This window comes from Elephas maximus, chromosome X (assembly GCF_024166365.1).
Source record: "Elephas maximus indicus isolate mEleMax1 chromosome X, mEleMax1 primary haplotype, whole genome shotgun sequence".
NCBI classification, from domain to species: Eukaryota; Metazoa; Chordata; class Mammalia; order Proboscidea; family Elephantidae; genus Elephas; species Elephas maximus.
The window spans coordinates 45,752,305-45,776,773 of NC_064846.1; the positions used below are offsets into that span (position 1 = coordinate 45,752,305).

Sequence of the window (24,469 nt, forward strand, 5' to 3'; positions counted from 1 at the left end):
AAATGTCACCAGAATCTTGCAGGAAACTATTTGCCCTAGGAACAATGGTTTAGTATTTACTAATTCAGTAAAATTGACAACCTTTTGAATAAATTATTTGACTAATTCAGTGCTTGCAGTGACTTTATAGAAAATGACTACTATGAATAACAATGATGGAAATCTATAGTGATTTTAGGTTTGTTTTGAAGCCATCTCTACTATCAGCAACCTGAGGCACCAAAGATAGTCAATTTTCTGTGGTTTATGGGAAGATGTTGCCAACAGGCTTCTTTGGCAGAAAATTATGTTAAGCACTCCTCTTTCTACCTTCCTTTGCTACCCTGGACTAACATCTCCCAATAATCAAATTTTCTGAGCCCAGGTCTGTCATTCTTCTCTTTTTTCAAAATCACAATTCCACCTCTATCAGTATAATCCATTTCTAAGTACTGAAGGCAAGTATCAACTAAAGTAACTCACAGTAATGTTAAGAGATAAGCTTCACCTGCCACAAGGGTATTTGCATTTAAGAGTTTATTAACCGAAAAGAACAATATGCAGATTTTGGACAGAGAAATCCTTTGTGCTTTGGGCTACAAGAACTGGGAACTGCAACTAAGAAAAGCTAATAATTGGAAGCAGTTGTTAAGGAGTAAAGGAATCCAGCTAACCAAAGTTGACAAATAAAGAGCAGAATGTATAATTTCTCTATTCAAGTGACAAGAAGTTTTGTTTTTACTGGAAGAGATAAAACTAGGCATGATGGCTTTTATGTTTTTGGTGGTATTCCAACATAAAATAATAATTCTCTAACATATACTCGGTGGTGGTGGAAAGGGTAGGCGGGATTTACTGGCAATAAACTAGTAAAAAAAAAAATGGGGTAGATCTATGTTACTCATGAGGATCCTCAACCCACTGCCATCGAATATGTGAAAAGAACAAGACACAGAATGTTAAGTATGAGTCCATCGACATCGATCAATGCAAAGAAAATGATATAGAAGGATAGATACCTACCCAAACTTAATAGTTTTTACCTTGGGGAAGGTCCTGGGATTAAAGAGAATGAAGACTTTACTTTTTACTCTATTTCCAAATTCAAGTTTTATTTTTTTAATGTTAAGTATGTACTTCTAGTCTTTCTATATAGAGCAAATGAGCTGCAATGAAGATGACTAGCTTCGTCAGCATTCACTTTGACACGAAGCTCAAGATAAATATACGTAGAATTCAGAGTTAAGTCAACATAGAAAGGGAAGGTACCAAGATGAACATTAGGCATTTCTTTGAAAGTTTGCTCTAAAACATATTTTATTTAAGGCTCATTAATGATGTTCATTGCTTTTAATGAAGTCATTTTTAAAAGCCCAGACAATTCAACTCTAAATCTTAGGAGCATGAACTAAGATACAGGAACTAAGTTTGAGGTAAAACAAGATGTCACACAACAAAAGTACCCTGCTGCCACCTGCCTTTTTAATACTTAAATTTCACTATGAACAAACACACTGACTTTATAAATTCTCAGATCAAACACGTACACGTGTATAACCCTGTGCATGCAGATACCGAACTGCTGATGAGCATCGGCTTTGTATACATGTATGAATGAGACTTATGCATGATATTCTTATGGTTGTATATGTTCAAAAGGTCTTATGTTTTTGTATTCTTATGGTTCAGAATGGGTGATGCTTTCCCCTTAATTAACTCAATAATATCTCTGTAAGATGTACAGGACTCATTTAAAAGTGGAACTTTGTAACCGCAGGAGCAAGGTGGTGGGTATATGGGTGTTCACCGTGTATTTCAACTTCTCTCTGCATGAAAATGTTCAGAATAAAATGCTGGGGAAAAAAACCTGAACTGTAGGTTTAAAGATCCCCAGGTAAAGATTTAACTGTTTAAATCTCATCTCAGGCAATACTGTCCATCATTGCTAAAATACAAATGCTATGCTCCTCTTATTCGAAAAATTCTGATGATGTCACACCATTGTGTAAAAACTTTCAATGAGTACTTAAGGGCAAGTATATTGATGCCTGAAATTTACCCTGAAATACATCAAGAAGTAAGACGGATTGATGAATGAACAGATAGATACATGATGAAACAAATACACGAAAAGGTTAACAGTAGAATCTAAGTGGTGAGTATATAAATGTTCTCTATACAATTCTTTTAACTTTTCTGTACGTTTGAAAACTTTCACAATAAAATGTTATGAAAACATTTCAAATGACTATTCTGTACAATGAAAAGCCAAATTCTTTGGCGTGGCATAGTACACCCCTCATTATATAACCCTAGCCCATCTTTTCTGAGTACCTGGGTGGTACAAACAGTCAACACACTTGGCTGTTAACTGAAAGGCTGAAAGTTTGAGTCCACTCAGAGGCACCTTGGAAGAAAGGCCTGTGATGTTACCTCCAAAAAATCAGCTACTAAAAATCCCTCTGGAGCAGTTTTACTCTGATATACGTGGGGTTGCCAGGAGTTGGAACTGATTAGCTGGCAACTGGTAATAAGCCTATATTTTTAACATTGCCCTCCCCACATCCAACTACTTGAGTGCCAAGGCTCTCTCACTTTCATACCTTCGCATATAGTATTTTCTCTAAATATGCTGCCCTTCATAACTGATGGACTCCTCTTTTGATATTCCACTTAAACGTCACTACCACCATGAAGCTTTCTAAACCCCGTCAAGCAGAGTTTAGGGCTTCTTCTTTTATGCTCTTTGTATATACTATTATTAAATTTATCACTTTTATGTATGTAATTAACTAATTACACATCTGTCTCCACAGCCCTTTAAGCCCTTGGAAGGTAAGGATTTTGCTGTATTGATTTTGGTATCCCCCAAACCAAGTACAGTGCACCTGGTACACTATAGGGGCTTAATGTTTGCTTAACATATTAGATGGTGGTACCACTGGCAAAACAACTAATGTGCCCCAATTTATACTTATCTTCTAAGTATCTCTTGCATCCTAGTCAGTCATCTTCACTCCTGCTGCCACTTCCCCTAGTTCAGGCCTTTTGCCTAGATTACTATTAACAGCATCCTAACAGTTCTCCCAGTGCCTAGTCTTGTCTCACCTTCATTAAAATGTTGCCTGAGTTTTGCTCCATGGTATGAAATAAGACTTATATAAAATTCAAATATTGTATATTCACTAAGTATTTACTAATAAATAAGCAGGATAAAAGCTTTTCTTAAATACTTTTTGGAAGAAAAGCTGTAAGCTAAAGAACAATTTTATTTGGTAAGTGTTCTCAACCAACAAAACCACCTCCTACAATTTTCCAAGCACTTTAAAACTAGGCAGTTAATAGGACGTTGCCTCTGCCCTCAAGAAACTTTCAGACTAATGGCAGAAATAGACATGTAAAACAAATACAATGTGATAAATACTATAACTACTTGAGAGCTGTTAGGGGAGCACAAAGAGAGGAAGTAACTCCAGGGGAGTTGGGAATGTTTCACAGGAACTGACATTTGCTGTGATACAAAGCAACAAAAAGATAAAGGATGAAAGCTGGACTATCAGGAATCATGAAATAACTAAGGAAGACAATGAGTGTTTGGGACCATTCAGGGCACTGAATGTCTAGCTGGCAAGTTTTAACATTATCCCCTAGACAAAGAGGAGACAATGTTAACCCTTGGGGTGTTTCTGTTTATTACAGAGGAGTGACTAGATCATATCTGGGGATGACTGAATAGAGAGAAAAAGCCTGGTGGCAGAGAACCTTGGCATTTAGACTGTGCTTATTTTTCCATTAAGTTTTAAAAAGATTATTTCTTAATATTCTGGTAAGCCAGAAACATTATTCAATTTTTTTTTAATTTTAGTAAACAAATATTCACTCATCTTCTTACCTTGTCTTCATAGCCATTATCTGTGACAGAAGTTGGAGGCTTTCCGGGAAAGCGATAAAGAATGAAATCTCGACTATATGGATAGAAAACAAAGGTGGGTGAAGAAAGACAATTTGGTATATGTAAGAGACAGTTAAAGAACAAGTATTTGTGCTTTTAAACTGCCTACCTTATTCATATAATATAATCCAAATGTTTAAGAGGCTAAATCACATCAACTCTTGGTAGACAGCTGACTGCCCCCAAAAAGAAGATCACCAATTTTACATTTGGAGTTTTGGAGGCTCTCCTTTACTTAAAGCTGGGGTCACAAATATTTTTGATAAAAGGCCAGATAATAAATATTTTAGGTTCTGTAGGCCTTGTGGCTTCTGTAGCAACTATTTAACTCTGCCTTTGTAGTGTAAAAGCAGTCAGACAATACATAAGCAAATAAGTGTTACTTTGTTACGATAAGACTTTATTTACGCACACTGAAATCTGAATTTCAAATAATTTTCACAGGTCATGAAACATTCTTTCGACTTTTTTATTATGATAAATTAAAAAACCCACAAAACATTTGCTATTTCAACATCTTTTACAAGTACAATTCAGTGATATTAATAATGTCTCATGTTGTTCAATCATCACCTGTTTCTAAATTTTTCCATCACCCTTCACGATAGTTCAGTGCCCCTTAAGCAATGACTCCCTCATTCTTCCTCCCTCTCAGGGTCACTAACCACTAATAAAAGTTTGGGCTCTTTAAAAAAAAAAAAAAAAAAACCATTGCCGTTGAGTCAATTCCGACTCATAGCGACCCTATGTACATTTGCCTATTCTAAATTTATACAAAAATATAAAAATCATTCTTAGCTTGAAGGGCATACAAAACCAGGAAGCAGACTGATTTAAAAGCCACCCCTGATTTAAAAACAACTGATTAGCCACCTGCCCATTGCCTCTTCTCTACTACTTTTCACTGGATTTACTGAGAAATGAGCAGACTACAAAACAGACTTGGGCAAGTTCCCTTAACAAGAGGATTCTGACTCTACCAAGGTATACACCATGTCAACATCCTAAGAATCGTGAAGCATTCTCATACAGATCAGACTTCTCAAATGAAGAAGCGATACCCACTACCTCTAACCTACCTTATACAGCTATAGTTTTTACAACCATGGTTTTTAGAACGTCAGTTTTGCAATTTTAAAGACCAAAACATAACTTACAAATAAAGCAGTGTTTCTCAACTTTTTCCCCTATTATTAACCCCAAAAGGTTTTTAAGACTTTTTTAAAATCCCCCCATGAAATTTTAATACCACAGATACACTCACCAGACCAAACCCACTGCCATCGAGTCGATTCCGACTCAGCGACCCTATACTTAACTGTTTATATACTGTGGCCATCTGAAGGACCAAAAACCATTTTAATATTTAAGATTATTTTTACCCACCCCCGCAAAGAACCAGTTTTCACCCTAATGGAAGCTATACTGTCCCCATTTAGAATGCATACAATAGAGACATAGAGTTAAATAGACAAGAATCCTCCTAAAAGATTAATATTCCGATTTCCCACAGGAATAACACCAGCAGACTTTAAAAGTCCTTTATTGTTCTATCCAAATGGTGCAAAGGTAAGGAAGGCCTTTGTAATAAGGTTCTCCACCCGAAAACAACACTAAATTTGACTTTGCTTAGACCTCTTCATTCAAAAAAAAAAAACATATGGATAAATCAATCTCAAATTCCCCCAATCCTAAAGTGACTTTAATAGAAGCATTATACACACACATACACACTCTCTTAAAGAAAAGGGGATACAACTTACTTATAAATTAGAGAAAGAGCTCTTATTTCCAGCTGGCCAGCACTTTCCTAAATATAAATAGTGCATAAGTTTAAAAAAAAAAACATTCTGTAGCTAGGAGAGAAGTTTTTGCAAGTTCAACAATTGTTTTTTAGCTGCTTAGCACCGTTTTTGGTGAAGAGTATGTAGAACACACTAACTTGCTTTGGGGCTTGGAATATTGTGATAGCTACTTATTAACATAAACTTACACTTTAAAAAAGAACCCTTAGTTAGCCATTAAGTAACAAAGACAGTAAATTTAAGATATTTAAAAGGCACAACAAAAATGTAGCTAGTCTGAAAATATAAAGGTAGCAGGGTTATTCAGTAAATATGTTTAAAGACTAGAACTATGGAATTAATTTTATCACATAAAAATTATTAAAGTATGTGTTTATGGATCTCACTCTCACACAAAGGAAAGGTAACTAAAAATCAGGGAAATTGTTTAGTAAACAAATAAAAATGACTTCTTGGTAAGATTCACCAGCATACCCCCTCCCCTATTAAAGTAAATAGGCTGAGGCTTATTATCCAGTTCCCAAACAGAAATGCTTGCAATGCTCTGGTGCTCTTTCCTGAAGGCTATGGATAAGACTGTTAATACACAATTCTCACTACTCAACACAAAACAGTAAGTCAACTGCCAGCCTATAAACCTTTGCGAGAACTATTAATTCAACACAGCTGGCTACTTAATAAATTGGCTCTGACTAAAGTGACACAGCTGAAGGAAAATTCAGGTCACCAATCCAGATACTCTCAAAAGATTAAGCCCCCATATTTGACCTTACCTTGGGATCTCCCAACCGTTGCAGGTATTTTTCGTAAGATCCCTCCACATACTTAAAAAAAAAAAAAAAAAAAAAAACCTTAACCAAATACACAGAATTACTGAAATCTGATTATATTATGCAATATTATCCTCCAGTGGGTTATTTTTTTGCTCAGCTCAACAAGTATGTAAGTATTAAATTACTGCTTTGCACAGCACCTCAAGATTTGTACATACAAAAAAGTTGCAAGGGGGGTGGGGGGAGCTGGACAATAAAAGTATCTTAGGAATTGGTCCTGGCTTATCTACCAAATACCAGTACATTTCACTAAATGGTACACCTTTGAGTTTCTTTTAACAACAACTTAAGTAACCTGACAAGTTTCATAAATCAAGCAAACCCAATAATTGTAAGAATTTAAAATCTGATAGGAGGCGTGTATTTACAAAGTTAAACTGAGGAATTTTAAAGAGAATTTCATTAGTTTCAAAAAAGTCCAGGACCCAAAGGAACTTTTTGGGGCGCTGGAAGTGTTCTACAGCTTCACAGTGGTGGTGGTTACATGACTATAAATTGCCAAACTAAAAACTTAAAATGCTGAATTTTATTGTATGTAAAATATATCTCAATAAAATTAAACTCAGGGAATATAAAAGATTTAGCTCTAGCTCCATACATACCTATCACTATACTTACAAAATCAATTTTAATTTTTGTCAAAATCACTATTTTTAAACAGATTTGTTGAGGTATAACAGACATAAACTTCACATATTTAAAATGCACAAGAGAAATAAGTTTTGACTTATGTAACCATGAACTTATCACCAGAATCAAGATACTGAACATATCCATCACCCTCAAAAGTTTCCTTGTACCCCTCATAACCCTGCATGCCCACCCCTCCAAGCAACCACTGATCTGCTTTGTCACTATAGAGCAGGCTGCATGTTTTAGAGTTTTATATAAAGGAAATCATACAGTATATACTCTTTTTTGTCTGGCTTTTTTCACTCAGCTTAATTATTTTGAGATTCATTCATGTAGTTTTAAAATTTTACACGTGTCTTTGCTACTCAAAAGGTAGTTCAGGAACCAACAGCATCACTTGGGAGTCTGTTAAAAATGCAGAAATCCTGGGACTGCGCCCCAGACCTACTGAATGAGAATCTGTATTTCAACAAGCTCCCCAAGTGATCTATTTGCACAAAAATACTTGAGATGCACTGCTTTACACCATGGTCTTGTATCTGGAGTCGCTTCATGAGTAATCTTTTCCCCAGATGTGGTACTATAGAGAACTTCAAGGTAATAAGTTTTAAAGTGAAAAGCCTTCATAGTTTTTAAATTCACTGATACCTATTGAGAAAATAAAAAGAGTAAACCTTGAATGGAAGGCAAATGCCCACAACATACACTTAGAAAAAAACAGTACTGGAAGAGCTAGGAGTATTAAAAAAAAAAAAAAACAGCCAGATGAAAGCGCACACTTGAAGCCAGAGCGTGATAAAACCGCCAGTTTTGTTAATAAGAATTAAAATACTTGGATGTATACTAAGATGTCCTCTAGAAGTTGTTTTACTTAAAGTCAATCTTTACTGGCAGAACTCCAATTACCACAATTTATTCCATTAAGACTAGATGTTTAGAACTAATCGTTCCCTTACTATTAAGTTTCACGAGCTTCCTCAAATTGACTGGTTGAAGGTTACTGTGCACAGGATTAAGCAAGAGAATTAGAGGGGGTTCCCATTGTTAGATATTTTCACGTGTATTTTAAAACATAAGCAAACCTTTTCAATTTCATTAACTATTAATTGTTCAAGAAAACAATGGTATGGAAATACAAAACAGCAGACAAAAAGTAACTTTTTAGGTTTGTGTGTGTGTATTGAGAAGGAAGTAGTGAGGAGGACACAGATTAACCTTTTTCTTACTTTTTAATGAGTACAAAACAACCAGCTGGGAATTAATATTTGCTTTTTTTTTTATTGAGGGGGGAGATTGCACGATAAAATTTAGTTTTCATCATGTAAGTGCTCAAAATTCATTTCCCACCTGCTACACATCCTCTACCGACGACTCTCCCCGGGTATGTATTCTACTTACAGACTCAAAAGTTTGTTGATTTTCCCTCATATATGCGACACAAGCCTTCCTGACATCCAAATGATGGACCTGGCTGCAAAACAACTAAAAAGAAGACAAAGACCAGCTCACTGTCAGCAGTCACTGGAAATAGAAGCTTCTAAATTAAGACTATGACTGGACACTTAAGTCCCTCTTATTCAGAACATATGCAGGAAATTGGAACATTAAGTCCAGATCTTACTAATTTTTTTTTTATTATCTTTAGTAAGATTGGGCAGAAACAATTCTGTCATGTCCTCCCCCTCCCCAGCTCTCCCTCCCCACCTCCCTTTCTACGCATTACATGCACAGCCTGTAAAATTTTCCTTAGGTGTAAAACTTAGAGGAGGTAAGGGTTGCTTATTTATAGGATCAAGTTACATTTCGAAAGTTTTCTTTAACCCAATTTTCTTATTGCTCCTGCAATCCAAACTAGCATTTAGAGAACAGAAAAGATACAGCTATATATTCGAACTAATCAGTAAAAGCATGCACCTATTATTTCCAATAAGGAGCCGACAGCCTCCTTCCAGGACCTGAGAAGCCTAGATGTTTTCACCAGGAAATAGAAAGAGGCATTTTGTTTGTTTATTTAACAGTTGGGAAACCCTTAGGTGGGTTATAGGTCTTTTAGCTAAAGGACTATGCCAAGTTTCACACTCTGAAAACTCAGTATCCCAAAACCAAACCCACTGCCGTCAAGTCGATTCCGACTCATAGCAACCCTACAGAACAGAGTAGAACTGCCCCATAGGGTTTCCAAGGAGCGGCTGGTGGATTCAAACCGCTGACCTTTTGGTTAGCAGCCTGAGCTCTTAACTACTGCACCACGAGGGCTCCAAAAACACAGTATGGGGAAGATATATTTTTCTTTTTACCTGCTCCGAAATAGCCCGAAAGAGGCAAGAGGCATCCTTGGCAGTCAGTTTTCGAAACAGCCCTAAGCTGCCTAAGTATTCATCCATTGACGCCTCGTTCAGAGACTTCTGGCTGCAGTACTTTTTCCATCCTTTCTGCATTGTGCACAGAGGGAGGGAGGGAAAGGAACAGAAGTGCAGGAAGATGGAAAAAAGCAGGCTGCAGGTCGGAATGGCTAGCAGCGAAGAGGGCTTGCTTATGCAGGTATCCTGAAAGCAGCCTAAAGTCTAGCAGGCAGTTGGAGTCGACACCACAGAATCTTGGCACTTCTCAGGAGCAGGAGAAACAAAGGGCTGGCTTGCCCAGGTCAAGTCGGAACCCTGTGAAAAGAAGAGCCGATGTTCCTAGAAGTAGAGAACTTGAGACAAGGGAGGGAGAACTTGCTTGCAGAGCTATCTTCTTGGGGAAGGGTGGGATTAACTCAATCAGCCCAAGGGTGAGAGATGTACAAGCAGCTGAGCTTTGGAAATCAGGAGGAAGCTGAGTTTGCAGTTTAACTCATGGCAACTGCTGCACGAGGACTGCAAAAAGGACTGAAATAAGGTTCAGGTGTGTATGAGGCAGCCTGGCCCATAATACATTACTAGATCTCTGCCCAAATTTTCACCTACTGTCTTTGCCCAAATTCCCTGACTCCCTTCATAGTTTCATGGTAAAAACATCTGAATCTAATTAACTAGTAAGCTTTCGCATTAAAAAAATCTTAACAAAGAAGGGGGGGGTGGGGAACCTCCCTTGACCTAGGGGCAGAAGTCACAGTTCCAGCGAAGTCAAATGCCAAAGCAATTGTGTGGATATTTCAGGTGTGGGGTTTAAGTAATCTTATTTTGTTCTCCTAGATAACGACTCTTTGCTAGGATCACAAAAACTAAATCTATTGTTAGGAAACTCTGACAGCATTCTTGACTAAAGCTCCCAAAGTACTGTAAAGCATTAACAAAAAGGGGAAATGCGAAAAAGGTTTCTTAAAAATGGAAGAAAATGAAAATTTAGATTGAAGCTGCATTTAAAGAGTATCGTGCCCACAAACTTTCTAATAGGAGACATTTAAAACGGTTGTAGCACAATATAAGAGGCACTGGACATAAGAAGTGTGTTTCAATGCCTTGTTAGGGTACCTATCCAGAAAAACTAGTCTGCACTCTGTGAAAACCAGTCAAACATGGCCCATACTTTTTAAAATCCACTCAAAAATAGGGTCCACTTGTATTACTTGATTCCACTATTACGTATGTTCTTATTTTTATTTAAATGCCCCAATCCAATTCCTTTCTGAGTATTTTTGAAGTGTTGAAAAAAGCTGGCTTTGGAGAAGTTGCAAATTTAGGTTGGTTTCAAAAGTATTTTTCTTGTATCTGTAGATCCACTTTTTTTTTATGAATGCCTTCTATAGGAAAAGCATCAATAATCAATTTTATAATTTAAGAATGAAATAAATAAAAGGTAGGACTAGTAGAAAAAGGAATAAAATTCTCATTATCCTTAACTTGCCAATTTCAAATTACCTTAACTAATTTCTTTATTAAAGAAATCATAACGCTGGGAAAGTGACTGCAAAAGTTCTTAAGAAGAGGGATCACCATCTTTCTTTAAGGCCACTAATTCACCAAGACAAAATGAATTGTTACAATTAAAAGTTTAATTTTTTTTGTTTTTTTTACTTGTAGAAATACGATTAAAATACAAATTCTTCATACTACTGCATTTTAAACTAAAAATCAGGTATATAAAACTTCAATTAACACTAAACCATATACTTCACTTTGAGGGGGAAGGGAAAATCGGGAGAAAGATAATCAAAAAATAATAGGAGAAAAAGCTGGAACCAAAGAGAAAAAAATTAGAGACATGAAAACAAAAACAGGTAAGAGGAAAAGGAAAGTAACATAGAGGACGGACACAAAAATAGACCCACAGGACTACAGTTAATTGATTTTGACGAAGATGCAAAAGCAGTTCAATGCAGGAAAGAGTGTTTTCATCAAATGGTGCTGGAACAATTGGACATCCATGCTTAAAAAAAAGATCCTCAACCTATACCTCGTGCTTTGTACAATAATTAACTAAAAGTGGATTGTAGACCTAAACGTAAAACAAAAATCTTCAAGACCTTAAGTTAGGTAAAAAGTTCTTAGCTACGACACTATAAAATAAAAATATTGATAAATTGTACTTTGTCAAAATTAAGAACTTTTGCTCTGCAAAAGATATTTAAGAGAATGAAAATATAATGCACAGACTGGGAGAAAATACTTGCATATCACATATCTGACCAAAAAAAAAACCAAAACTCTTGTATATAAGATACATAATTCTTAAAACTCACCAATAACAACCCAGATAAAAATTAAGCAGAATATTTGAAAAACATTTCACAAAAAATATAGGAATGACTAATACACATAAAAAGATGCTCATCATTAGCCCTTAAGAAAACACACCTAAAGACCACAGTGAGATACCCCTTCACGCCCTCTAGGATTTTAGGATAGCTATATAAAAAAAAAAAAAATTTTTTATAATAAAAAAACACAGATAATAACAAGCGTTAACAAGGATGTGGAGAAACTGTTCAAACTCACTAGTGGTTCCATAGGACAAAAAACCTGGTTATTTGAACCTTGTAATGATTATAGCCTAGGAAACCCTATGGGGCAGTATATTGTCCCATAGGGTTTCCTATGAGCTGAAATCAACTAGACAACACACAACATCAGCCATCCTTGTAGGTGTGAGGTAGTATCTCATTGTGGTTTTGATTTGCTCTTTCCCAATTTTTTTTCCCCCAATGGCTAATATTGAACAGTTTTTCATGTGCTCATTATCCATTTCTTTGGAGAAATGCCTATTTAGAGCCTTTATCCATTTTGAATTGGGTTACTTATCTTTTTATTACTGAGTTGTAATACATTGTATTTTTATATTCCATATAAGTCCTTTCTCAGATACATGATTTGCAAAAATTTTCCCCCATTCTAAGAGTTGTCTTTTCACTTTCTCAACGGTGAAAACATTTGAAACACAGACATTTTTAATTTAAAACTGATGAATTTTATAACATGTAAATTATACCTCAAAAAAGCTATTCAAAAAGGTAAAAAAAATTGGACACTTATCAACAAAGAAGATATACGGATGGAAAATAAACACATGAAAAATTGCTCAATATCATTAGGCATCCCAAACCCAAACCAAATCTGCTGCATCGATTCCAACACACAGTGACCCTATAAAACTAAAATAGGACAGCAGAATTGCCCCAGAGGATTTCCAAGGAACGGCTGATGGATTCAAACTGCAGACCTTTTGGTTATCAGCCAAATACTTAACTGCTGCGCCACCTGGGCCCCCATTTGGCATTGGAGAAATGTAAATTAAAACCACAATGAGAAACAAAAAAATAAATGAGATACTATAATTCTTAGAACAACTAAAATTTTAAAAACTTAAAAAACTGGCAGTACCAAGTACTAACAAGGTAATAGTTACTGGAACTCTTATACATTGTAGGAGGGGATGTAAAATGGTACAGCCACTCTGGCAAATAGTTAAGCAGTTTCTTGTAATGTTAACATAGAGTTACCATATGACCCAGTAATCTACCCAAGAGAAAAGAAAATTTACCTTCACGCAAAACCCTGCATGTAAATGTTTACAGCAGCTTTATTTATAATCATGATCCCCCCAAACCAAGAACAAACCAAACATCCTTCAAATAATAATGGACAAACTGCAGTACAACCATACAACACTACTCAGCAATAAAAAAGATGAACTACTGATATATACAAAAACATGTATAAATCTGAAATCCATCGTGCTAAATGAAAGACAGATTCAAAAGGCTGTATAGTGTATGAATGCATTTATACGATGTTCTGGAAAAGGCAAAGCTACAGAAAGGGAAAACAAATCAGTTGTTGCCAATGGTTAGGCTTGTCTTAAAGGGCTGACTACAGAGGGATCGCAGGAAGAAGTGTATGCAGGTCATGAAATTGTTCTGTTATCTTGATTGTGGTAGTAGTTACACAACCACGTATTTGTCAAAATTTATAGAACTGTACAAGAAAAAACACCAATTTTACTATATGTAAATTAAAAAATAAATAAAACCAAAAAAGGAGAATAGAATAAGAATTTAGAGTTGTGGTGCTCACAGAACACACAAGAAGACTGGAGAGAAAAAAATAAGACAATTAGAGGCTCAATCCAGTAATGCCAACTCTAACCAAGAGGCCCAAAAACGAGAATGAAGAAAATGGAGAGAAAGAAATAATTTTCATGATCATATAAGGAAAATGCTAGTATTGTAGGATACAAATGTTCAAATCGAGATTTAAAGGGTCCATGAAGTAGCTAGAATAAAAGCAAAAAAGATCAGCAGCAATGCCCCTAACAATGAAATTTCTTTAGTAAGGATAAAGAGATGATGCTAAAGCTCTGAGAGAGGAAAAACAGGTCATATATAAAAATCACAAATATAAATAACAATAAACTTCTCAAAAAGAAAAGAAGTAGAAGCTAGAAAACAATAGATTTCAAGAACTGAGGGCAAATTATTTCCAACCTGGTGTTTTAAACCAGTCTGTCAGTCTGATGAGTCGAAGGAGGCATTTTCAGACATGCAAGATCTCAAAAAAAAAAAGTACTGCCCTTTCTTTGGATGCTGAGGACCAAGGTGTGCCTGACCCAAGCCACGGTATTTTCAATAGCCTATTTTTTTTCATATACATGCAAAAGTTGAACAATGAATAAGGAAGACCAAATAACAGTGGATGCCTTTGAACTGTGGTGTTGGCGAAGAATATTGACTATATCACATGCTGCCATAAGAACAAACGAATCTGTCTTGGAAGAAGTACAGCCAGAATGCTCCTTAAAAGCAAGGACAGCGAGACTTCCTCTCACGTATTTTGGACATGTTATCAAGAGGGACCAGCCCTGGAGAAGAATATCACAGTTGGTAAAGTGAGAGGGCTAGCGAAAAAGTGGAAGTCCCTCAACAAGATGGACTGACACAGCGGCTGCAACAATGGGCTCAAGCATAACAATTATGAGGATGGCTCAGGACCAGGCAGTGTTTTAAACTGTTATGCATAGGGTTGCTATGAGCTGGATCCAACTTGATGGCACCTAACAACAGTCTCAGGATGCTATTGGAGGATGTTTGAACAACAAAATTAAAAAAACAAAAACAGGCATGCAGTCCAGGAAACAGGGGAATCAGCACAAGAAAGAAGCAAATGGAATTTTCAGGATAAAAGGTAAGTAACAGGAGGACAGCTATTCAACAGAACTAGAGAACAATCAGTTCAGATTAGAGGAGGGAGAATTCCAGCACATCTTGGGAAAAAAAATAACAGAAGTTATACACTTCGGTTGGAGAGTCTGGGGATGTTTCTATAGAAAACTTAGCAAATGAAAAAAATAAAATGAGGGAAATATAGTTTTACTGGAAAGGAAATATAATCAGTGAGCACTTGCTACACGGTTCAGATGTGAACAACACTGTACTTATGTAATCATACTAATGTCAACACTGAAAACTGATCTCACAAACACTGATAAAAATAAATTAGGATGATGGGAAGACTATAGATATCCAATTTTTTTAAGCAAAAAAAAAACAACCACCAGGTTGAACATATTATTTAAAAACATATAAAATAATGTAATATGGTCACCTATAGTGTTTTTTTTTATAGGAAGCAGGATCACAGATGGGGAGGAATGGGACATAGGACTGCTGTTTCTCGCTGTAAACCTTGGAGAACTAATTCATATTTTAAGTTTTTTACATGTTACCTTAATAAAAATGTTACTCAGTGGTGAGCAAAAAACAGAATAGCATAATAAACTGGGAAAACAAATAAGAATTTTACAGATGAAGTAACAGGTTTAGACAATTACAAGACTTGTCAAAGTTTTCACATTCAATCAGTAATAATACTGAGACTAGGCTACAGTCTCTTGATTCTTCTGCCATTATTATAAAAAAAAATGGCATATCAAAGAGGAAAAGATATGAGCAAAGGCTCAGAGGTAGTAAAATTACAGATTATGTTTCCTGAATCAGATCTTTTTTATAAAAGACACGTGGGACATTGTTAGATTTCATCCTATAAATAGAAAGTCATTTCAAGTCACTTAATATTGTCCTTTGAAATATCTACTGCACTTGAAATTTCCATTGGCTGACTAATCATTCTTCCACAACAAACCTGAAACCTCTGCAACAGTGGTTCTGAAGCAGAGGGCTTGTTAAAGTAAGACTGCTGAGCTCCATGCCCAGAGATTCTGATTCAATGGGTCTGATGTAGGTCCTGAAAACCTGCATGTCTAACAAGTTCCCAGCTGATGCTAATGCTGCTGGTCCAGGGACAACACTTTAAAAACCACTGCTCTAGAACAATGTGTACTACAAGTTATTAATAAGTGCTCCTCAAAAGAGAATCCCAAGGCCAAAATATCAAACTCTGTTTGACCTGATTTTTCCCAAACCTCCCCCCACCACACACACAGATCATTTATTAATGTTTCAAAGTTTGAGAAATGTTACTCTAGAAATTTCTGTGATCCAAACCTAAGGCTGTTGAATTACATAAGATACTGCATGTTTACTGCTTAGCACAAGTATGTGCTTAAATATTGACTGCTGTTTTTTTGTTAGCTGCTACGTGACAAATAGTTTCATGAAGAAATTATTCTCTGGTCAAAATAAAGAACCATTTACCTAAATTCTACTTGAATTTAGGCCAAAGTTCAAATATGGCCCCCAGTCAGAGGTTTCCCTACCCCTAATGAGATCTCTCCCTTTGACATCTGGAAATAATGGGAACAAAAAAGACTGAAGACTTTTTGGGCACTGTACCTCTGAGTATAAGTTAAAACAAAATAACAAAATAACATATTATTTGACTTGTCATGAAATTTTTAATTGTAAGTATATATATATAAAACAATGCAATATATACCCAAAACCAAACCAAACCCAGTGCTGTCGAGTCAATTCCGACTCATAGCGACCCTACAGGACAGAGTAGAACTGCCCCATAGAGTTTCCAAGGAGAGCCTGGCGGATTCAAACTGCCGACCCTTTGGCTGGCAGCTGTTTAACACTTAACCGCTATGCCACCAGGGTTTCCAATGCAATATATAGCACATTATACTACTTTTTATATTGAAATTTAGCTTGAAACTGTGACTTTTTAATTTTACTTGATAGAACTAGTCTTCTTTCACTAATCAAATGGGGAAACTCTTTGTAGCACAACGTATGAATACTGATAGTTTTAATTCTAAGATAACAAACCTTCACGTTTTAACCAACTAAATGAGGTACATGCCTGGAATAGTTTTTTTTAAAGCATACATTTTTACATACAAGTTATAGTTGTATATGTACATGACATGCTGCTTGTAAATTTTCTGATTTCTGAGGCAATACGGTATCATAAAAATAATATTATATAAACTTTGTTATGCTACTTTAATATCTCTAAGTCTCAGTTTCCCCACCTGTAAAATGAAGGAGATGGGCTGCATGATCTTTAAGCTCTCTTCCAGGTCTAAGGATATGCGATGCCATGACTCAGCAGTGGATAACAGATTTGCCCTCCTTTCACATGGTCAAATTTGTGATCAACATTATGTGTAAAAAATAGCTTTAGGGTGATTAGCCTATTACCCTGACAAAAAGGGGTTGACTAACCCACATAAAAGTTAATGATATATCTGACCTTCCCAATTAAAATAAATGGTCCTAGATTTTTAAACAAACACATGTATATGCAACATGTGACGGAACCTAATGAAAGAGCAATCTGTTAAAACGCTCTGTACTAAATCATTTATTTCAATGATTTTTAGTACCAAATAACTTGGGACCAAATGGGAGAAATGACGCTTCAACTCTATGTAATCTGTTTTTAAAGTCTTTCGTTACTGAAAAATATAATAGTAAACTTTTAAAATGTTTTTTAACAAACAGCACCCTAGAACCAGAACCCATCACTCCTTTTCCTGGTGGACATTCACACAGAACAGGATTTATAAAGGAAGAGAACACAATGGTTCTAAAACAAAACTTGGCAACACAGCCCTGTTTAACCTCCTCCTCATGTTTGGGAAGCAGAAAATAAACAGAAAAAAAGGGATAGATTTCCCAGAGCAGTGACCTAGTTCAAATGCAATGCACAATAAAAACTACCAAGAACCACTTCATTTCCTTCTCTCCTCACTTCCATCTGAGGCATTGTATGAGTATTAGAAGACAAAATGAAAAAGGAAGTAGTATTTTTAAAAAGATGTATCATACTGGCACAGGAATACTAAGGGTTGTTTTCTTTTGTTGTCTGTTTTTGACTTAAGATACTTGCAGTGTCTGGTCAGTCTAGAGACAGGGGATTAAGGCGGGGGGTGGGGAGGAGACCAGAATGTTCTTTTCTTTGTTTTAAAGCAGTGGAAAAATCTATTCATTTAAACCTCTAAAAGCCCCAGTGCCCTCGAGTAGATTCCAACTCATAGTGACCCTATACGACAGAGTAGAACTGCCCCATAGTTTCCAAGGAGCGCCTGGTGGATTTAAACCTCTAAAAAAAAAAAAAAAAAAGTAAACTTTAATTCTCTAATTTTAGCTATAACCCCAGCTAGAGACTAAATTATGAATTTAAGTATGAAATTCTGCTTTCTGTATCATTTAGGACAGTATATTGTGAATTCCAGGGAAACATCTCTAAGCCTAGTCCTACTTCTTAAAAATTCTAACCAAGAGAAAATTACTTCAACATTTTTTTCAAACATGTCACACTATTGGTTTTGTCTTAGAAATCATCTACGAGGAAGTTAATTTTATTAATTCACAAATGGAAAAACTGAGATTCAGAAAATTACTGATTCTGGCCAAGGATTTAGGAATGTTTTCACTCCTAAATGTGGGGAATGTTATTATCCACCTACTTCACACTGGCTGTGGAGAACCAGTGTGTTCTTCTGAATAAACGGGAGATGAGCGATAGAAAAAGTGCATGCCCTCTCACTTTGTATTATCTAGCAGACATCATTCCAACAGTGACTATCCAAGTTTAACAAAAAAGTACTCAGGAAGCACACCTGACAGTAAATGAATAAATTACAATACCGAGCCCTGGCGGCATGGCACAGTGGTTAAGAACTCGGCTGCTAACCAAAAGGTTGGCAGTTCCAACCCACCAGCTGCTCCTTGGAAACTCTATGGGGCAGTTCTACGCTGTCCTATAGGGTCGCTGTAAGTCAGAATAGACTCGAGGTTTTTTTTTTTGGTACTGCCTCACTAGTTACCACCAAACAGCCTAAGAGTATATCTGAAAATAATTACTATGAATGAAAAATATTCCTGTTAGTCCTTTTTGCCAATTAGAAACAGTGCTATGAGATACACATTATAGACACCAAGTTAATAGTATGAGTATTAAGGTTGTTTGGTTTGTTTTAAACTTGATGAAAAAATGTGTTATGTTTTAAACTTGATGGGAAAAGTTTTAATTTGTTATGAAAACTGGGAGTTACTAAACCTATCATTCCTTGCAAAATTGTATACACGTGCGAGTAGGGAGAGACGTTGATAGTTTTGAATATTCTAAAGTGTTCCATGACCCAAAGTGGTTTAAGAACCTTTGACTTAGAGGGCACGAGCACCACTATCAGAACGAAATCATGTTCAAAGCTATTATAGAATGTCAATCAAAATAAACAATTCTAGCCAGAATGTGGTAAAAGAAATCATAAACAAATATTAAGAGTGTCAAATTCAAGAAGCATGTATTGTACATTTCTGTTTGAAGCTAATTTGTCCACCTTTTGTCTAGTCACTTATAAAAACTAAAAAGAACTATACAATATAAGAGGTTATGCTAGAGTATTCAAATGTGGAATTAACCATGTAATAAATAACTAAATCAATTGTCATTTGGTGGTTATCCTAAGCCTTTCTCCGTGTAATCTTTTATTGGAAAATACTATAGCTGCTGCTTTTTCTGTACCTTTGATTTTTAGTATCATGTAACTTTTACCACAAACCCCTTCAATACCATTAAGATACTGCCTAGAATCAATTGGTCTCAACCCACTGGAGCAAGGGAGAATGAAGAACGCCAAAGACAGAAGGTAATTATGAGCCTAAGAGACAGAAGGGACCACATAAACCAGACTACATCAGCCTGAGACCGGAACTAGATGGTGCCCGGGTACAACCGATGACTGCCCTGACAGGGAACACAACAGAGAACCCCTGAGGGAGCAGGAGAGCAGTGGGATGCAGACCTCAAATTCTCGTAAAAAGACCAGACTTAATGGTCTGAGTCTAGAGGTACCCCAGACATCATTGTCCCCAGACCCTCTGTTATCCCAAGACAGGAACCACTCCCAGGGCCAACTCTTCAGATAGGGATTGGACTGGAATATGGGATGGAAAACGATACTGGTGAAGAACGGGCTTCTTGGATCAAGTAGACACATGAGACTGTGTGTCTAATCCTAATCCTAATCAAGATCATTAGAAAAGATACATCAGTTATAAAAGTGTATTCATCATTTATGGAAAACCTACTGTTTCAGTAGAGGACTCAAGAATGAGTAAGACGTAGTTCCTCCCCATCTAGACTGTAAGAGATCCTCCAAGGCAGGAACATGTCTTGAGTTCTTCTGATACAAAAGTAGATTTTCATTATGCATTTATGTTGGAAGATTAAATGAATGACTAAATAAATGGGCTTCAGAAATTTAGGAAGTAAACATGACAGCATCTGGTGATTGATCAGATAGATAAAAAGGGTAAGAGATATAAGAGTTAAAGCCTGGAGGACTGACTAGATGGTGACACCATTAATTGAAATTGGAATTAAAAAAGGATGAAAAGGAAAAATATGATTTAGGTTTGAGGCACATTAAGTTTGAGGTGCTTACAGAATACACAGACATACATGACCAAAAAAACTGTTGCCGTCAAGTCGATTTCAACTCATAGCAACCCTATAGGACAGAGCAGAACTGCCCCATAGGGTTTCCAAGGAGCAGCTGGTGGATTCAAACTGCTGACTATTTGATTAGCTGCTGTAGTTCTTAATCACTGCACCACCAGAGCTCCAACATGACCAAGAGGCAACTGGAAATACCAGTCACCTCAAATCAGAGTTAAGAGATACAGGCAGGGGAGCCATCAGTAGTAGCAGCTCTGGAAATGAAAATACCAAGAAATAATATATAAAAAGGATCAAAAAGAGAACCGTAGAACACAAATATTCAAGAAGAAAACAAGAGCCAATAAATAACTTGCAACTGGCAGTTTTTCCACATGGATTCTTTGAGTAGCAACCAGTTTGCTTTTAAATAGCAATGTAAAAGCTAAAATGGATTATGTACCTGTGGCTGTCATACAATCTGAATTTCTTGGGATAGTCCTACTTCAAATATTCTATCCTACTGTTCCATAAATGATTAAAATATCCTAGATTTCAGTGTTCCAATTACAACTCCCAGACCATACCTTGGATCTTTAAGTGACATAAAAGTCCTTTTTCAGATGATGTCCTGAGTTGACTTTCCTCAATTGCGAAATTGGACAAGACTATTTCATAGAGATTAATTCATGTAAAATGCTTTGACTGGTACCTGATACATACTAAGTGCTCAAGTGTGAACTGCAATTGTTATTTTTCATTCCCTCCACCTTGTGAAATTAGCGGTACTAGTTGTAGAGCAGAAAACTGATCACCACATGGCTATCATGACCACCCATTTGAATTTTCTCCAAAAACTGACTTCAAATAATCTGTCCAGATATTTCACTTCTCAAACTATATGTAGATTTTTTATCATCTCTGGAAATTTAATATTATGAATAAATAACAGGGATTACATAGGTGCTTATACCATAATAACCCCAACCAAACCCATTGCTGTCAAGTGGATTCAGACTCACAGCAACCTTACAGGACAAAGCAGAACTGCCCCATAGGGGTTCCAAGGCTGTATATCATTACGGAAGCAGACTGCCACATCTTTCTCCCACAAAGCATAATAAAAGGCCAAGAAAAGTTACCGGTATTACTGCTAGTCACTTGTGACTTTTTAGTCTTGGAAAACTCTTCCTAAAACTATCAATCAAGAAAGTGGTACAGAACATTTTTTATTGTCCTCTGTATAATCTGCCTTTAAAAGCATACAAATTAGCATTCTAAAGTGTCTATAAATCATACTTGACAATACTTTTAGACATGACTACTTTTAAATGTTCCCAAGCCTCACATCAAGTTTATTGGATATGCTATTTTACCATCAATTCCTTCCAGCTCTTATTGTCTTCCCTTTCAAATTATAAGCACGCTGTCATCCAAAATGCTCACCTCACAAGGTCATCCTACGACCTCACTTTTCACCTACTCCACCACTATAAACTTTCTACTATTATTACCTTATTATCTGTCCATCCCTGAACCTATCCACAATGTGAATTTCCCAAAATACTAAACCCTCTTTTGCTTCCTTATCCTCTAATAGAAAACTGCTAAATAAACTGCATTCCACTTACTGATTTAAAAGAACCTGAAGCTGTGGTGGCATAGTGGTTAAGTGCTACAGCTGCTAACCAAAGGGTCAGCAGTTCAAATCTGCCAGGTGCTCCTTGGAAACTCTACAGGACAGTTCTACTCTGTCCTATAGGGTTGCTGAGTCAGAATCGACTCAACGGCACTGGGTTTGGTTTGGTTTGAAGCTGTTATCAGCCATGTAATAAAACCAAACATTTAACTTTATTGAGCAAATCTTTTAAACAGAATTTTGATTACCATTTTTTTCTCATAAGGACTAAATTAGATGTGAAATTGGCCATTAATTTCTTAGCCTGTTTCCTCATCTGAGTGGTTCGGCCTAGATGTTCTTTAAATTTTCTTCCAGCTCCAAAATTCTACAATTCCTTGTCTTAGTCTTTATTCGTTCAATCTAAGTATCAACCCACAGCATTGTGACAGACTCCAAACAACTAAGGAATCACAGATTTCTAAGTCTGACTCTATGTCCTAGGTAAGGTAGAGAATGGGTCGTCATAAACCAAAGGAAAACAAAGTAAGTGAAGTGAATTGAACAACTTCTGAAAATAAACAAAACCATCCTTGGAAGGGATCAGTGTAACCAAATATTAGGCAAACAATTATAAAGAACCAAAAAATGTATGTATATTATAGTATGGTAAAAAGAGCACAGGACTAGGAGTAAAGGAATTGTTTCTAATGCCATCTCTGCCAAAAGCTGTTATTTTGGGCAAGTCATAACTTCTGGCCTCTTTCCTCATTTAAAAACAATGGAATTGGACTACATAATCTTGAGGATCCCTGCCAACTCAAAATGATTCTAAAGTATCCTTTGATTTAGAACCCCACAAGTGATATAAAATTTCACAAAGGTGTAGTCAGAAATGTTACACAATTGACACCATTGGCTTAACTCTCCACGAAATGAAATAATGAAATCTAGGTTAATATGCAATGATTATGGCACTGTGAATTCTCAACTATGTATAGATTACTCACTTTTTAGATTATTCTCAGCAAAATTTTAATCCAAGTTGGCTTCCTCTTGCTACCCAGAGCACTTCTTAGCCACCACCTTCTACGCTTAGTAAGAACGTATTTTAATATTAGCCTAAGTAAAACACAATTGGGAAAATAAATCTACAAACCTTATATAAAGCATCCCAAGTTAAAATGTTTCAAACATTCAACATATTGGGATAATATAATGGAATGTAGGTCCTCCTCATAAATGTTCTGTTTTTTCAGATAAACTTTCTACCAGAGAACTATGGACACTTAGGAGTAATCTCGTGTATTTTAAAGGTCTTGAGACCACTTACTTTAATTAGAAAGAATTCCATAATGTACCTATCTCAAGTTATCCTGTAAACTTTAAAACCACATCTTTAAGTCATTATCCACATCAGATCATTTCTTATTTGTAACTAATTCAAAGAGCATATAAATTGTAAATTTCTATATGTTACAGTAATGTTCCAGTACCAATGTGGGGGGCAGTCCTTAAAAAGTAACAGTAAACCCTACTGGTAGAAGTCCTTTTTGATTTCTTCTCAAAGTAGTAAAGCGTTGACATTGGGCAAGATTATTTTGCTATTTCAGAGAAAAAAAGTGAACATATCCACTCCACTCTATTCTTTGGGATGAAAGTAGTTTCTCCAAGTACAACAGAAAAACTGCCTTCATAGTTAATCTTTTTTTAGGCAATTATTGAGCTTTTTATTTCACAGAGTACAATGTATCATTTTTGCTTGTCTTTTTTTTTTTTTGGAATTTGGTTCCTTGGATTATGAATCTAAAAATGCTGACCCTCATACAAAGATATTTTTTAAAAGTGTTACTGTTTCATTTTCTAGTCTAAGAGACAGCAAACTGACTACATGTATAGTTCTTGCCAAAACACTTCATCTTAAGAAGTTTTCAAATCTCATGTTTTTTTTAATGATTCCAAACGCATGTGTGATTCTAGGATAAAAATTGTGAATGCCCACTACGTGTTTTACTAAAATATGAATGAAGATTAGGGAAAATCTAGCAAGTTTACTAAATTGCAAATAGGATTTGGACCCAAATGCAAATGTTCATACCATAAAGTTTTCTAAGCATTCTATAGATGTAGTTTATTAACTGATATTACTCTGCAAATACGTATTATATATTTGATTTAATCACATCCCATACGTTGGATTTGGGGGTGTTTTTAAAGCGTTGAGAGTTTAGTGTTTATTTTTGTAATCCAACAACTTTATCCAAAAATGCAGAAAATTTTTCTGGCTGGCCAGGAGGAAAACATTTCAGTGTTGATAAGTCCATTGACTGTAACAGCCCAGGAAGCGTGCTAAAACAAAAGAAGAAAAATATTAAGTA

General features: G+C 35.9%; 1 protein-coding gene across 3 annotated transcripts in view; it reads right to left on the reverse strand.

Annotated features, from left to right (window-relative positions):
- The window catches only part of ALG13 (ALG13 UDP-N-acetylglucosaminyltransferase subunit), a 71,176-nt gene that overhangs the window by 40,817 nt on the left and 5,890 nt on the right, over nt 1-24,469 (reverse strand). Inside the window, exons 1-6 of one of the 3 annotated variants that reach the window (XM_049872016.1) lie at nt 23,102-24,324; nt 9,500-9,859; nt 8,601-8,684; nt 6,510-6,560; nt 5,695-5,741; nt 3,872-3,944 (exon numbers count right to left, since the gene is read on the reverse strand). In XM_049872016.1, coding sequence (XP_049727973.1) covers nt 3,872-3,944; nt 5,695-5,741; nt 6,510-6,560; nt 8,601-8,684; nt 9,500-9,640 — 396 coding nt within the window. In that variant the 5' untranslated portion in view covers nt 9,641-9,859; nt 23,102-24,324. Of the gene's footprint in view, nt 1-3,871; nt 3,945-5,694; nt 5,742-6,509; nt 6,561-8,600; nt 8,685-9,499; nt 9,860-11,223; nt 24,441-24,469 lie in introns of those variants that run through there. The other 2 variants (XM_049872018.1, XM_049872017.1) reach the window with 2 other exon arrangements.